The sequence below is a fragment of the Oncorhynchus keta genome, chromosome 19 (genome assembly GCF_023373465.1).
Source record: "Oncorhynchus keta strain PuntledgeMale-10-30-2019 chromosome 19, Oket_V2, whole genome shotgun sequence".
Classification (NCBI taxonomy): domain Eukaryota; kingdom Metazoa; phylum Chordata; class Actinopteri; order Salmoniformes; family Salmonidae; genus Oncorhynchus; species Oncorhynchus keta.
Window position 1 is genome coordinate 20,732,687 of NC_068439.1, and position 13,766 is coordinate 20,746,452.

Consider the following 13,766-nt stretch of genomic DNA (forward strand, 5'->3'; position numbering starts at 1 on the left):
ATGTCAGATAGAATAATAGCCGTTACTCACCTTATACAAGGCAATTAGCTCTCTACCTCTTCAAATAGACACTTGACTTGGTAAGATCATTGTTAGTAAAATATTGTCCCTATACCATATCACAGAGACAGCTCCTATACCTGTTCATAGAGACAGCTCCTATACCTGATCACAGAGACAGCTCCTATACCTGATCACAGGGACAGCTCCTACACCTGATCACAGGGACAGCTCCTACACCTGATCACAGAGACAGCCCCTATACCTGATCACAGAGACAGCTCCTATACCTGATCACAGAGACAGCTCCTATACCTGATCACAGAGACAGTTCCTTCACCTGATCACAGAGACAGCTCCTATACCAGATCACAGAGACAGCTCCTATCGCCTGATCACAGAGACAGCTCATGTTACCTGATCACAAAGACAGCCCCTATACCTGATCACAGAGACAGCTCCTATACCTGATCACAGAGACAGCTCCTATACCTGATCACAGAGACAGCTCCTATAGCTGATCACAGAGACAGCTCCTATACCTGATCACAGAGACAGCTCCTATACCTAATCACAGAGACAGCTCCTATACCTAATCACAGAGACAGCTCCTATACCTGATCACAGAGACAGCTCCTATACCTGATCACAGAGACAGCTCCTATACCTGATCGAGAGACAGCTCCTATACCTGATCACAGAGACAGCTCCTATACCTGATCACAGAGACAGCTCCTATACCTGATCACAGAGACAGCTCCTATACCTGATCACAGAGACAGCTCCTATACCTGATCGCAGAGACAGCTCCTATACCTGATCACAGAGACAGCTCCTATACCTGATCACAGAGACAGCTCCTATACCTGATCACAGAGACAGCTCCTATACCTGATCACAGAGACAGCTCCTATACCTGATCACAGAGACAGCTCCTATACCTGATCGCAGAGACAGCTCCTATACCTGATCACAGAGACAGCTCCTATACCTGATCGCAGAGACAGCTCCTATACCTGATCACAGAGACAGCTCCTATACCTGATCACAGGGACAGCTCCTACACCTGATCACAGGGACAGCTCCTACACCTGATCACAGAGACAGCCCCTATACCTGATCACAGAGACAGCTCCTATACCTGATCACAGAGACAGCTCCTATACCTGATCACAGAGACAGCTCCTTCACCTGATCACAGAGACAGCTCCTATCGCCTGATCACAGAGACAGCTCCTATGCCTGATCACAGAGACAGCTCATGTTACCTGATCACAAAGACAGCCCCTATACCTGATCACAGAGACAGCTCCTATACCTGATCACAGAGACAGCTCCTATACCTGATCACAGAGACAGCTCCTATAGCTGATCACAGAGACAGCTCCTATACCTGATCACAGAGACAGCTCCTATACCTAATCACAGAGACAGCTCCTATACCTAATCACAGAGACAGCTCCTATACCTGATCACAGAGACAGCTCCTATACCTGATCACAGAGACAGCTCCTATACCTGATCGCAGAGACAGCTCCTATACCTGATCACAGAGACAGCTCCTATACCTGATCACAGAGACAGCTCCTATACCTGATCACAGAGACAGCTCCTATACCTGATCGCAGAGACAGCTCCTATACCTGATCACAGAGACAGCTCCTATACCTGATCACAGAGACAGCTCCTATACCTGATCACAGAGACAGCTCCTATACCTGATCACAGAGACAGCTCCTATACCTGATCGCAGAGACAGCTCCTATACCTGATCACAGAGACAGCTCCTATACCTGATCGCAGAGACAGCTCCTATACCTGATCAGTCAAGTGTCAAATAATCTGATACGGCAGACCTCATTCAGTGAGAAGGCATGCTCTGAGAATGAGAATGGACCATTTATCGATCTCTCTCTTTCTCTCGATCTATGCTCTCTTTCTCTCTATCTATTCTCTCTTTCTCTCTATCTATGCTCTCTTTCTCTCTATCTATGCTCTCTTTCTCTCTAGCTATGCTCTCTTTCTCTCTATCTATGCTCTCTTTCTCTCTATGCTCTCTTTCTCTCTATCTATGTTCTCTTTCTCTCTTTTTCTATATGCAGTATCAACCTATCTCTAAAAATGATTTCATTATTTTCTATTTATCTTCTTCCCTGTCATTCTCTTATATCTACATCACTTGATTTCAACTGTTGAATAATTCTAAATGGAAAACAGACGGAAAGCAAAACAGGCTTTATATTCTCTCAAACTACAAAGATGGATAGCATTGTATTTATAATCACATCTCAATAGATTTCCCCAGCAATCGTATCACTAAGCAATTCACACAGATATTCTCAAATACATAATTCTGTAATACTACCATGGTTCTAATAATCCCCAGACTTAGAGTGTCCCAAATGGCACCTTATTCCCTATGGGCCCTGGTCAAAAGTAGTGTACTATATAAGTAATAGGATGCCATTTGGGACATAGGCTCATTACCAAAGCCCCAGTGACCGTGCTGTGGGGGGTGGAGTCTCAGACAGAGGCCCAATCTCTACAGTCTTAATTAACATTGGCACTGGGAGCCTAATGGAAAGGAGAGTAGAGACACAGGTTGTCCATGTGGCTCTGTCTATGTTCCTACTGAGCTGTGTGTGTATGTGTGTATGTGTGTGTGTGTGTGTGTGTGTGTGTGGGGGGGGGTGTAGGTTAAAGGGGATCACTAGGAGTTGATGGAAAGGGGAATGTAAATGTAAATCTTGTGAGTGTGTGTGCACCAAAGAGGCCCATTACATTTGAATAGACCTGTTTAAATCTTGTTATGTAAGACAGCACTCTCAGATATGTGATATCATAGCACTATTTTAAGTCTCCCATATGAATAAAACACTCTACTGTATTTAGTCAAAGACCGACTCATTTTGTCAGCTGTGTTTGAGATAATTTCACATGATGACTTTCTCACCAAACCGTCTGCACCATTGGCAGCTTGGGGGTTCAGATTGATTTGGAGACAGAAAGGCAACCTTGACTTGTTACCTCAAATCCAACAATAGATTTTCTCAGCTAGTGACCCATAATAACCACTTTGTCACTTGACCCTAAATCTAAACAGGATCATTTACCTGGGGTCCTAGAGTCACACCTCTGTGCAAGACCAATGTGAAAAATAACAATAACCGGCAATTCCCTTCAAAAATCGAACTGCTGGGTTGATATGGGCTTTCAGGGTGAAACTTAATTCAACCCAAAGCCATAGAACTATGAACTTAATGTCTTTGTTAACTGCATTTATTTTCTACTAGTTGGTAGAGTAGTAGTAGTACTGTAGTAGAAGTAGTAGTAGTAGTTGCAGTAGTAGTAGTAGTACAGTTGAAGTCAGAAGTTTACATACACTTAGGTTGGAGTCATTAAAACTTGTTTTTCAACCACGCCACAAATTTCTTGTGAACAAAAGATAGTTTTGGCAAGTCGGTTAGGACATCTACTTTGTGCATGACACAAGTCAATTTTCCAACAATTGTTTGCAGACAGATTATTTCAATTATAATTCACTGTATCACAATTCCAGTGGGTCAGAAGTTTACTAACACGAAGTTGACTGTGCCTTGGAAGATTCCAGAAAATGATGTCATGGCTTTAGAAGCTTCTGATATGCTAATTGACATCATTTGAGTTAATTGGAGGTGTACCTGTGGATGTATTTCAAGGCCTACCTTCAAATTCAGTGCCTCTGCTTGACATCATGGGAAAATCTAAATAAATCAGCCAAGACCTCTACAAGTCTGGTTCATCCTTGGCAGCAATTTCCAAACACCTGAAGGTACCACGTTCATCTGTACAAACAATAGTACGCAAGTATAAACACCATGGGACCACGCAGCTGTCATTCCGCTCAGGAAGGAGATGCGTTCTGTCTCCTAGAGATGAACTTACTTTGGTGCGAAAAGTGCAAATCAATTCCAGAACAACAGCAAAGGACCTTGTGAAGATGCTGGAGGAAACAGGTACAACAGTATCTATATCCACAGTAAACGAGTCCTATATCGACATAACCTGAAAGGCCACTCAGCAAGGAAGAAGCCACTGCTCCAAAACCACCATCAAAAAGCCAGACTACGGTTTGCAACTGCACATGGGGACAAAGATCATACTTTTTGGAGAAATGTCCTCTGGTCTGATGAAACAAAAATGGAACTGTTTGGCCTAGTGGTAGCCTAGTGGTTAGAGCGTTGGACTAGTAACCGGAAGGTTGCACCCCCAAGCTGACAAGGTACAAATCTGTCGTTCTGCAGTTAACCCACTGTTCCTAGGCCGTCATTGAAAATAAGAATTTGTTCTTAACTGACTTGCCTGGTTAAATAAATGTAACATTAAAATAAAGAATGACCATCGTTATGTTTGAAGGAAAAAGGGGGATGCTTGCAAGCCGAAGAACACCATCCCAAACATGAAGCACGGGGGTGGCAGCATCATGTTGTGGGGGTGCTTTGCTGCAGGAGGGAGTGGTACACTTCACAAAATAGATGCCATCATGAGGGAGTAAAATTATGTGGATATATTGAAGCAACATCTCAAGACATCAGTCACGAAGCTTGCTCGCAAATGGATCTTCCAAATGGAGAAAAATGGCTTAAGGACAACAATGTCAAGGTATTAGAGTGACCATCACAAAGCCCTGACCTCAATCCTATAGAACATGTGTGGGCAGAACTGAAAAGGCGTGTGCGAGCAAGGAGGCCTACAAACCTGACTCAGTTACACCAGCTCTGTCAGGAGGAATGGGACAAAATTCACCCAACTTATTGTGGGAAGCTTGTGGAAGGCTACCCAAAATATTTGACCCAAGTTTTACATGATGTATGTGTATTTAAGTGTATGTAAACTTCTGACCCACTGTGAATGTGATGAAAGAAATAAAAGCTGAAAGAAATGAAAGAAATTATTCTCTACTATTATTCTGAAAAAGTGGTGATCCTAACTGACCTAAGACAGGGAATTTTTATGTGGATTAAATGTCAAATTGGAATTGTGAAAAATATCAGGAATTGTGAACAACGGAGTTTAAATGTATTTGGCTAAGGTGTATGTAAACTTCTGACTTCAACTGTATTTGTATTAGCGGTAGTAGTTGTAATAGTAGATGTAGTATTAGTAGTAGCAGCAGCAGCAGCAGCATTACTAGTACTAGTAGTAGTAGCAGCAGCAGCAGAAGTAGTAGTAGTAGTAGTAGCAGCATAGTAGTAGTAGTAGCAGCGTAGCAGCACCAGCAGCAGTAGTAATAGTAGTAGTAGTAACATCAGTAGTAGTAGTAGCAGTAGTAATAGTTGTAGTACTTGTCTTAGTTGTAGTCGTATTAGCAGTGGTAGTAGTAGTAATAGTGGTAGTAGTAGTAGTAGTTATAGTTTTCGTCATTGTCGTTGTAGTAGTACTAGTAGTAATCATAGTAGTAGTAGTAGTGGTAGTAGTAGTTGTATTAGCAGTAATATTTGTCATAGTAGTAGTAGTAGTAGTAGCAGCAGCAGCCTCAGTGGCAGTAGTAGTTGCAGCAACAATAGTAGTAGTACTATTAGTAGTAGTAATAGTAGTAAATAAAATAAATAAATAAAAAGTAGTAGAAGTATTAGTAGTAGTAGTGGCTGTAGTAGTAGTAGTGGTAGTGGTAGTGCTTGCTTGTTGTAGTAGTAGAAATTGTAATAGTAATAGGTGTTTTACAACAGTAATTCTGTGATCATACTATGTTATCCCTATATGTGGGTTCCAATCAAGCGCTTATAGTTTTGTATCTGATTTTCCTGTAGTTTACCCAAGGTATACATTTTCCACAGCAACTCTCCTGACTCCCCTTCCCCTTTTCTCCCCAGGCTGTCACAGGAGGCTTCAACCCAATCAATGTGTTTGGGCAATCACTTGTTCTCATTGGAGACCCATGGGAGCTTCTCCCGGTGTGGGTGTAGAAAACAGCCGTAGCTAAACGGAAATGAAAACTACAGCGGAAAGACCCAGTACAGACCTTTTAAGACAGGTCCGAATGATGAGAACAGGGCGCAGCATTCTTTGAGTTCCACATAATTCAATAATGAAGTGAAACTTTTAGAAAAACCTAAACAATAAAGAATACAACGACCGAACAGACTCGTTGTGCCAACTACCTGCACACAACCGAAAGAACAAGATCCCACACTGGAGGAGGCGGGGAAAAAGCTACCGAAGTATGATTCCCAATCAGAGACAACGATAGACAGCTGTCCCTGATTGAGAACCACACCTGGCCAAACACAAAGAAAAGAAAACATAGAAACATGAACATAGAATGCCCACCCTAGTCACACCCTGGCCTAACCTAAATAGAGAATAAAAACCTCTCTATGGCCAGGGCGTGACACACTGGTACGGAAATAAAGTGTCGTCTCTCTCTTTAATTGACGCTCGTAATCCGTGTGTTGTTCCAGGGTCCTCAACTGATGGTTTGGGAAACAACAGGGCACCCAAATTAAATGGGTTCTAGAGAAGGGATAACACATGATGGACCGGTGGAGGTTTGCTGAATGTTGTTGGTAAATGTTTGACTGACATCGGTTCAATATATGGATTCTATCGATCTCCAGTTATGAGGTTTACATTAAGGAATACATGGTGAAATGTATTCTCAGTGCAGAGAACATAATCAACATGAAAGCTATATTAATCAGATGCATTAACCACATTCCCTCCAAAATTATATATGACATAAATATGAGTTGAGAGAATACAAGAATACGTGTTTGAAAATAGTAAAAATGCTATTCTTGACTGGCTTTTGAAGATCACGGTAAAGCACCCCAGAGTGGAGGTGCTATGACTAGCTTCTCTAATCTTAAACCTGCTTCCAAGAAATGTGCACGCAATCACACACACACCCCTAGCCTCAATCAGAATGATAATATCCTCCTTTTGATCGCTATCATGAATCAGTGTGTCTGCTTAATTTCTCTCTGCTCGGTAATTAACCCTGCGTTGATTCATATCAGTCATTCATTTAATGAGAGATAGGACACATTGAAATTGGAGTGCAACAAGTTGTCTTCTCTCAGCTAGCTAAACATGCTAATGGAACAGAGGCAAACATGCTAACGAAACAGAGACAACCATTCCGGATTTGGCAGGATTAGGCTAAATTTCTGCGATATGATTGTTAACACTTTACTGTCACCCCTCATATATATGGCTTCATAAAGCCTTTAAAACAACTACACAATATTCTTTGTCAAACTGTAAGGTGAACTTTTACGTAAGGTGAACCTTTTCAAATTCTAGTTTTAACTTTGCCGTGATGTCTTTGTCAAGAGCACGCTACTTTTTCAGTATACGTGAGACAGTGCGGTGGTATCTTTGTCATTCTCTTCTTGTGTTCACTGGCTGTCATTTAGTAGTGTGTGTGTGTGAGAGAGAGAGAGAGAGAGAGAGAGAGAGAGAGAGAGAGAGAGAGAGAGAGAGAGAGAGAGAGAGAGAGAGAGAGACAGACATACAATTGTTTCTCTTCCTCTCCTCTCCCTCCCACTAGCAGAGCCAGAGAACCTTCCACTTCCACAGTAGTGTAGGAACATATACTGTGGAAGACACTGTAGGCCTACTGTTGGTCAAAGGGAGAGAACACATTGATGTGTGAAAATGTTGTACATTCTATAGCAGTAAATGTCTCCATGTTCACTCAATTATTTGATTTTCAACCTGTACCTGGAAATACATGACTTCAGAATATTTCTCCACAGACGAAAGTAGCCTAGTGTGTTGTATTCAGAGCTAGTGCTTGCTACATAAAATGCAGACCTTGCTGTTTGAAATCTTGAAAGCAGTAATTTCCTGAAAAAGGTATCTCTTTTAAAGTTCAGCAATTTTGGGGGGAACCTGAATTAATTTAAACCTGCTTATGGTGCAGTATTTGAACTTAATATGCAAGGTGTATTCAAAAATGACCCAGCAAATTTGTGGGCAAAGAAAATGAATGGAAACGGAACCAAACAGAACCCATGTAAACGACTGTTAGAGAGGAATACTTTTAACTTTACCTTCATCTCAGAATATTTCATGAATACACAAACTAACAAACAAACACAAACACAAACACACACGTGTGTCAGTAGTCAGTTAATGTCATCCATCCCAGCTGTCACTCCCACCAAACAATTACAGCTCCTGTTACTGTGGGCACTCTGAAGGTGTGAGCTTCCCTGATGTTTCCACAGACGTGTGAGAGTGTTAATTTGTTCAGACTAGATGGACTCCCAGACTAGATAGAGAGTGTGTGTGTGTATGTCCTCCCGGCATGTGTGTATGTACCTGGCGTGCGTGCATGCGTCCGTGTGTGCGACTGACACACTGAGACTGCCCGAGTTGCCATGGCTTAATCCCTCAGATGGCGATCGAAGGCCTATGTCTAAAGCTCAGATCTCAGATGGCTATTTAAGGCCTCTGCCTTAAGCTCAGATCTCAGATAGCGATGGAAGGCCTCTGTCTAAAGCTCAGATCTCAGATAGCGATGGAAGGCCTCTGTCTAAAGCTCAGATCTCAGATGGTGATTTAAGGCCTCTGTCTAAAGCTCAGATCTCAGATAGCGATGGAAGGCCTATGTCTAAAGCTCAGATCTCAGATTGTGATTTAAGGCCTCTGTCTAAAGCTCAGATCTCTGGGCTTGAACTCCTACTTTCGGAACACCAGGATCAGTCTGAATGTAGCCAACGTTTATTGGTCAGAAATGTACTATCCTGTCCTTTTCTTTCCAGCTTTCCTTTGCGGCAACAACCCCTGTTCTGGCCGACAAGAAGAAGTACCCCAACTTCTTCCGGACGGTTCCGTCGGACAACGCAGTGAATCCAGCCGTGGTCAAGTTCCTCAACTTCTACAACTGGAGCCGTGTTGGGACCCTCACACAGGATGTCCAGAGGTTCTCAGAGGTGAGGCACGAATATATTATGAGTATATTATGATTGATTGAGTAATTGATTGATTTATATTAAGATTTTCTTTGAGATAATGTTACAGTATATTGTGGAGATATCATGATACAATGATATATTGTGGAGATATCGTGATATTATGATATACACTACATGACCATGGGTATGTGGACACCTGCTCGTGGAACATCACATTCCAAAATGGGCATTAATATGGAGTTGGTCCCCCCTTTGCTGCTATAACAGCCGCCACTCTTCTGGGAAGGCTTTCCACTAGATGTTGGAACATTGCTGCGGGGACTTGCTTCTATTTAACCACAAGAGCCTTAGGGAGCTCGGGCACTGATGTTGGGCGATTATGCCTGGCTCGTAGTAGACGTTCCAATTAATCACAAAGGTGTTCGACGGGGTTGAGGTCAGGGCTCTGTGCAAGCCAGTCAAGTTCTTCCACACTCATCTCAATAAACCATTTCTATATGGACCTCGCTTTGTGCACAGGGGCATTGTCATGCTGAAACAAGAAAGAGGCTTCCCAAAACTGTTGCCACAAAGTTGGAAGAACAGAATTGTCAATATTTGTATATTTTATTTAATTTTATTTCACAAGGTAAACTAGTTGAGAACAAGTTCTCATTTACAACTGTGACCTGGCCAAGATAAAGCAAAGCAGTGCGACAGAAACAACAACACAGAGTACAACATGGAATAAACAAGCGTACAGTCAATAACACAATAGAAAAAAAAGAAAGTCTATATACAGTGTGTGCAAATGGCGTGAGGAGGTAAGGCACTAAATAGGCCATAGTAGCGAAGTAATTACCATTTAGCAAATTAACACTGGAGTGATAGATGAGGAGATGATGATGTGCAAGTAGAAATACTGGTGTGCAAAAGAGCAAAAAAGTAAATAAAAACAATATGGGTATGAAGTAGGTAGATTGGGTGGGCTATTTACAGATGGGCTATGTAGAGCTGCAGCGATCGGTTAGCTTCTCAGATAGCTGATGTTTAAAGCTAGTGAGGGAAATCTAAGTCTCCAGCTTCAGCGATTTTTGCAATTCGTTCCAGTCATTGGCAGCAGAGAACTGGAAGGAAAGGCGGCCAAAGAGGTGTTGGCTTTGGGGATGACCAGTGAGATATACCTGCTGGAGCACGTGCTACGGGTGGGTGTTGTCGTGACCATTACGATGAGATAAGGCGGAGATTTACCTAGTATAGACGTATAGATAACCTGAAGCCAGTGGGTCTGGCGATGAATATGTAGCTAGGGCCAGCCGACTAGAGCATACAGGTCGCAGTGGTGGGTGGTATAAGGGGTTTTGGTGACAAAACGGATGGCACTGTGATAGACTGCATCCAGTTTTATGAGTAGAGTATTGGAAGCTATTTTGTAAATGACATCGCAGAAATCGAGGATCGATAGGGTAGTCAGTTTTACGAGGGTATGTTTGACGGCGTGAGTGAAGGAGGCTTTGTTGCGAAACAGGAAGCCGATTCTAGATTTAATTTTGGATTGGAGATGTTTAATATGAGTCTGGAAGGAGAGTTTACAGTCTAGCCAGACACCTAGGTATTTGAAGTTGTCCACATATTCTAAGTCAGAACCGTCCAGAGTAGTGATGCTAGTCGGGCGGGTGGGTGCGGGCAGCGAACGGTTGAAAAGCATGCATTTGGTTTTACTAGTGTTTAAGAGCAGTTGGAGGCCACGGAAGGAGTGTTGTATGGCATTGAAGCTCGTTTGGAGGTTAGTTAACACAGTGTCCAAAGAAGGGCCAGATGTATACAGAATGGTGTCTTCTGCATAGAGGTGGATCAGGGAATCACCAGCAGCAAGAGCGACATCGTTGATATATACAGAGAAAAGAGTCGGCCCGAGAATTGAACACTGTGGTACCCCCATAGAGACTGCCAGAGGTCTGGACAACAGGCCCTCCGATTTGACACACTGAACTCTATCTGAGAAGTAGTTGATGAACCAGGCGAGGCAGTCATTTGAGAAACCAAGGCTGTTGAGTCAGCCGAAATGAATACGGTGATTGACAGAGTTGAAAGCCTTGGCCTGGTCGATGAAATCGGCTGCAGAGTATATATATTTTTTTTATCGATGGCGGTTATGATATCGTTTAGTACCTTGAACGTGGCTAAGGTTCACCCTTGACCAGCTTGGAAACCGGATTGCACAGTGGAGAAGGTACGGTGGGATTCGAAATGGTCAGTGATCTGTTTATTAACTTGGCTTTCAAAGACTTTAGAAAGGCAGGGCAGGATGGATATAGGTCTATAACAGTTTGGGTCTAGAGTGTCACCACCTTTCCAATCTTTAGGGATCTCAGGCGATACGAAAGAGAATAGACTGATAATAGGGGTTGCAATAATGGTGGTGGATAATTTTAGAAAGAGAGGGTCCAGATTTTCTAGCCCAGGTGATTTGTACGGGTCCAGGTTTTGCAGCTCTTTCAGAACATCTGCTATCTGGATTTGGATGAAGGATAAGCTGGGGAGGTTTGGGCAAGTAGCTGCAGGGGGTGCAGAGATTTTTATCGGGGTAGGGGTAGCCAAGTGGAAAGCATGGCCAGCCGTAGAGAAATGCTTATTGAAATTCTCGATTATTGTGGATTCATTGGTGGTGACTGTGTTACCTAGCCTCAGTGCAGTGGGCAGCTGGGAGGAGGTGCTCTTATTCTCCATGGACTTTACAGTGTCCCAAAACGTTTTGGAGTTAGAGCTACAGGATGAAAAAGCTAGCCTTTGCTTTCCTGACTGACTGCTTATATTGGTTCCTGACTTCCCTGAAAAGTTCAATATCGCAGGGACTATTCGATGCTAGTGCAGTCCGCCACAGGATGTTTTTGTGCTGGTCGAGGGCATTCAGGTCTAGAGTGAACCAAGGGCTATATCTGTTCTTAGTTCTACATTTTTTAAAGAACAACCAGGCATCCTTGACTGACGGGATGAGATCAATATCCTTCCAGGATACCTGGGCCAGGTGGATTAGAAAGGCCTGCTTGCAGAAGTATTTTAGGGAGCGTTTGACAGTGATTAGGGGTGGTCGTTCGACCGCGGACCCATAGCAGACGCAGGCAATGAGGCAGTGATTGCTTAGATCCTGATTGAAAACAGCAGAGGTATATTTGGAGGTCAAGTTGGTCAGGATGACGTCTATGAGGGTACCCATGTTTATGGATTTAGGGTTGTACCTGGTGGGTTCCTTGATAATTTGTGTGAGATGGAGGGCATCTAGTTTAGATTGTAGGACTGCCGGGGTGTTCATATCCCAGTTTGGTCACCTAACAGAACGATCTCTGAAGATAGATGGGGAGCAATCAATTCACATGTGGTGTCCAGGGCACAGCTGGGAGCTGAGGGGGGTCTATAACAGGCGGCACCATTGAGAGACTTATTTCTGGAGAGATTAATTGTAAAAATTAGAAGATCGAACTGTTTGGGTATAAACCTGGAAAGTTTTGCAGAACTTTGCTGACTATCTCTGGAGTAGATTGATAGCTAAAGGCTATCAAAAGTGGTCGTCTAGTGCATTGGGGACAGAGAATAAAAGGAGCAGATTTATGGGTGTGATAGAATAGATTCAGGGCATAATGTGCAGACAGGGGTAAGGTGGGGTGTGGGTACAGTGGAGGTAAGCCCAGGCCCCCGAGTGATGATATAAGAGAGGTTACATCTCTGGACGGGCTAGTTATGCTGGGTGAGGTCACTGCATGTGTGGGAGGTGGGACAAAGGAGGTATCTAAGGCATGTTGAGTAGGACTAGGGGCTCCGCAGTAAACTAAAACAATGATAACTATCCTAAACAACAGTGTACAAGGCATATTGACATTTGAGAGAGACACAAAGCCAGCATATCACTGCTGGCTTGCTTCTGAAGCTAAGCAGGGTTGGTCCTGGTCAGTCCCTTGATGGGAGACAAGATGCTGCTGGAAGTGGTGTTGGAGGGCCAGTAGGAGGCACTCTTTCCTCTGATCTAAAAAAAATATCCCACTGCCCTGTGTAGGGTGCCATCTTTCAGATGGGACGTTAAACGGGTGTCCTGACTCTCTGAGGTCATTAAAGATCCCATGGCACTTATCATAAGAGTAGGGGTGTTAACCCCAGTGTCCTGGCTAAAATCCCAATCTGGCCCTCAAACCATCACAGTCACCTAATAATCCAGGTTTACGATTGGCTCATTCACCCCCCTCCTCTCCCCTGTAACTATTCCCCAGGTCGTTGCTGTAAATGAGAATGTGTTCTCAGTCAACTTACCTGGTAAAATAATGGATAAAAAAAATAATAAAGCGAGGCATAAAGCAATCACAGGTGTTGATTGGGAGAGCTAGCTAAGACAACAGCTAATCAGCTAAGACAACAACAACAGGTAAAATGGTGATGAATGAACAGAGGGCTGCAGAGAGGGCCGACAGATAATCAAAATGGTGTACCGTGTTTAATGAACAGTCCAGCAGGCATCAGCTATGTAGCCAAGTGATCATAGGGTTCAGTGTACAGCAATAGATGGAGCGGGGAAGCTGCGGGGCAGTCGCTAGCAGGCGGGAGACACAGCGTTTAAAGTTAGCAGGCCAGGGTAAGTAGAAGCGTCTGCTCCTACTATTGTAGTTGTAGTAATTTCGTTTGCTAGCTGGGAGATGCCGCTAGCTTCGGGGCAAGGGCGTTAGCCACTCAGTAGTAGCTAGCTAGCAGCGATGATCCGATGCAAAGGTACAGTGGTTACGGCAAGGATCCGGTGGAGTAGTGGATTCTAGCCGTGTTGGGGGTAGATTCCTGGAGGCATCGGCCGAGTGATCACAGAGTAGGCCGGGGGGTGGGGCTAGCTTTGGGGCTCGGTCA

The 13,766-nt window shown here is 43.6% G+C and overlaps 1 protein-coding gene across 1 annotated transcript in view; it reads left to right on the forward strand.

Annotated features, from left to right (window-relative positions):
* The window catches only part of LOC118373117 (gamma-aminobutyric acid type B receptor subunit 2-like), a 412,635-nt gene that overhangs the window by 198,288 nt on the left and 200,581 nt on the right, over positions 1 to 13,766 (forward strand). The window contains exon 3 of the mRNA XM_052470007.1: positions 8,751 to 8,921. Coding sequence (XP_052325967.1) covers positions 8,751 to 8,921 — 171 coding nt within the window. The remainder of the gene's footprint in view (positions 1 to 8,750; positions 8,922 to 13,766) is intronic.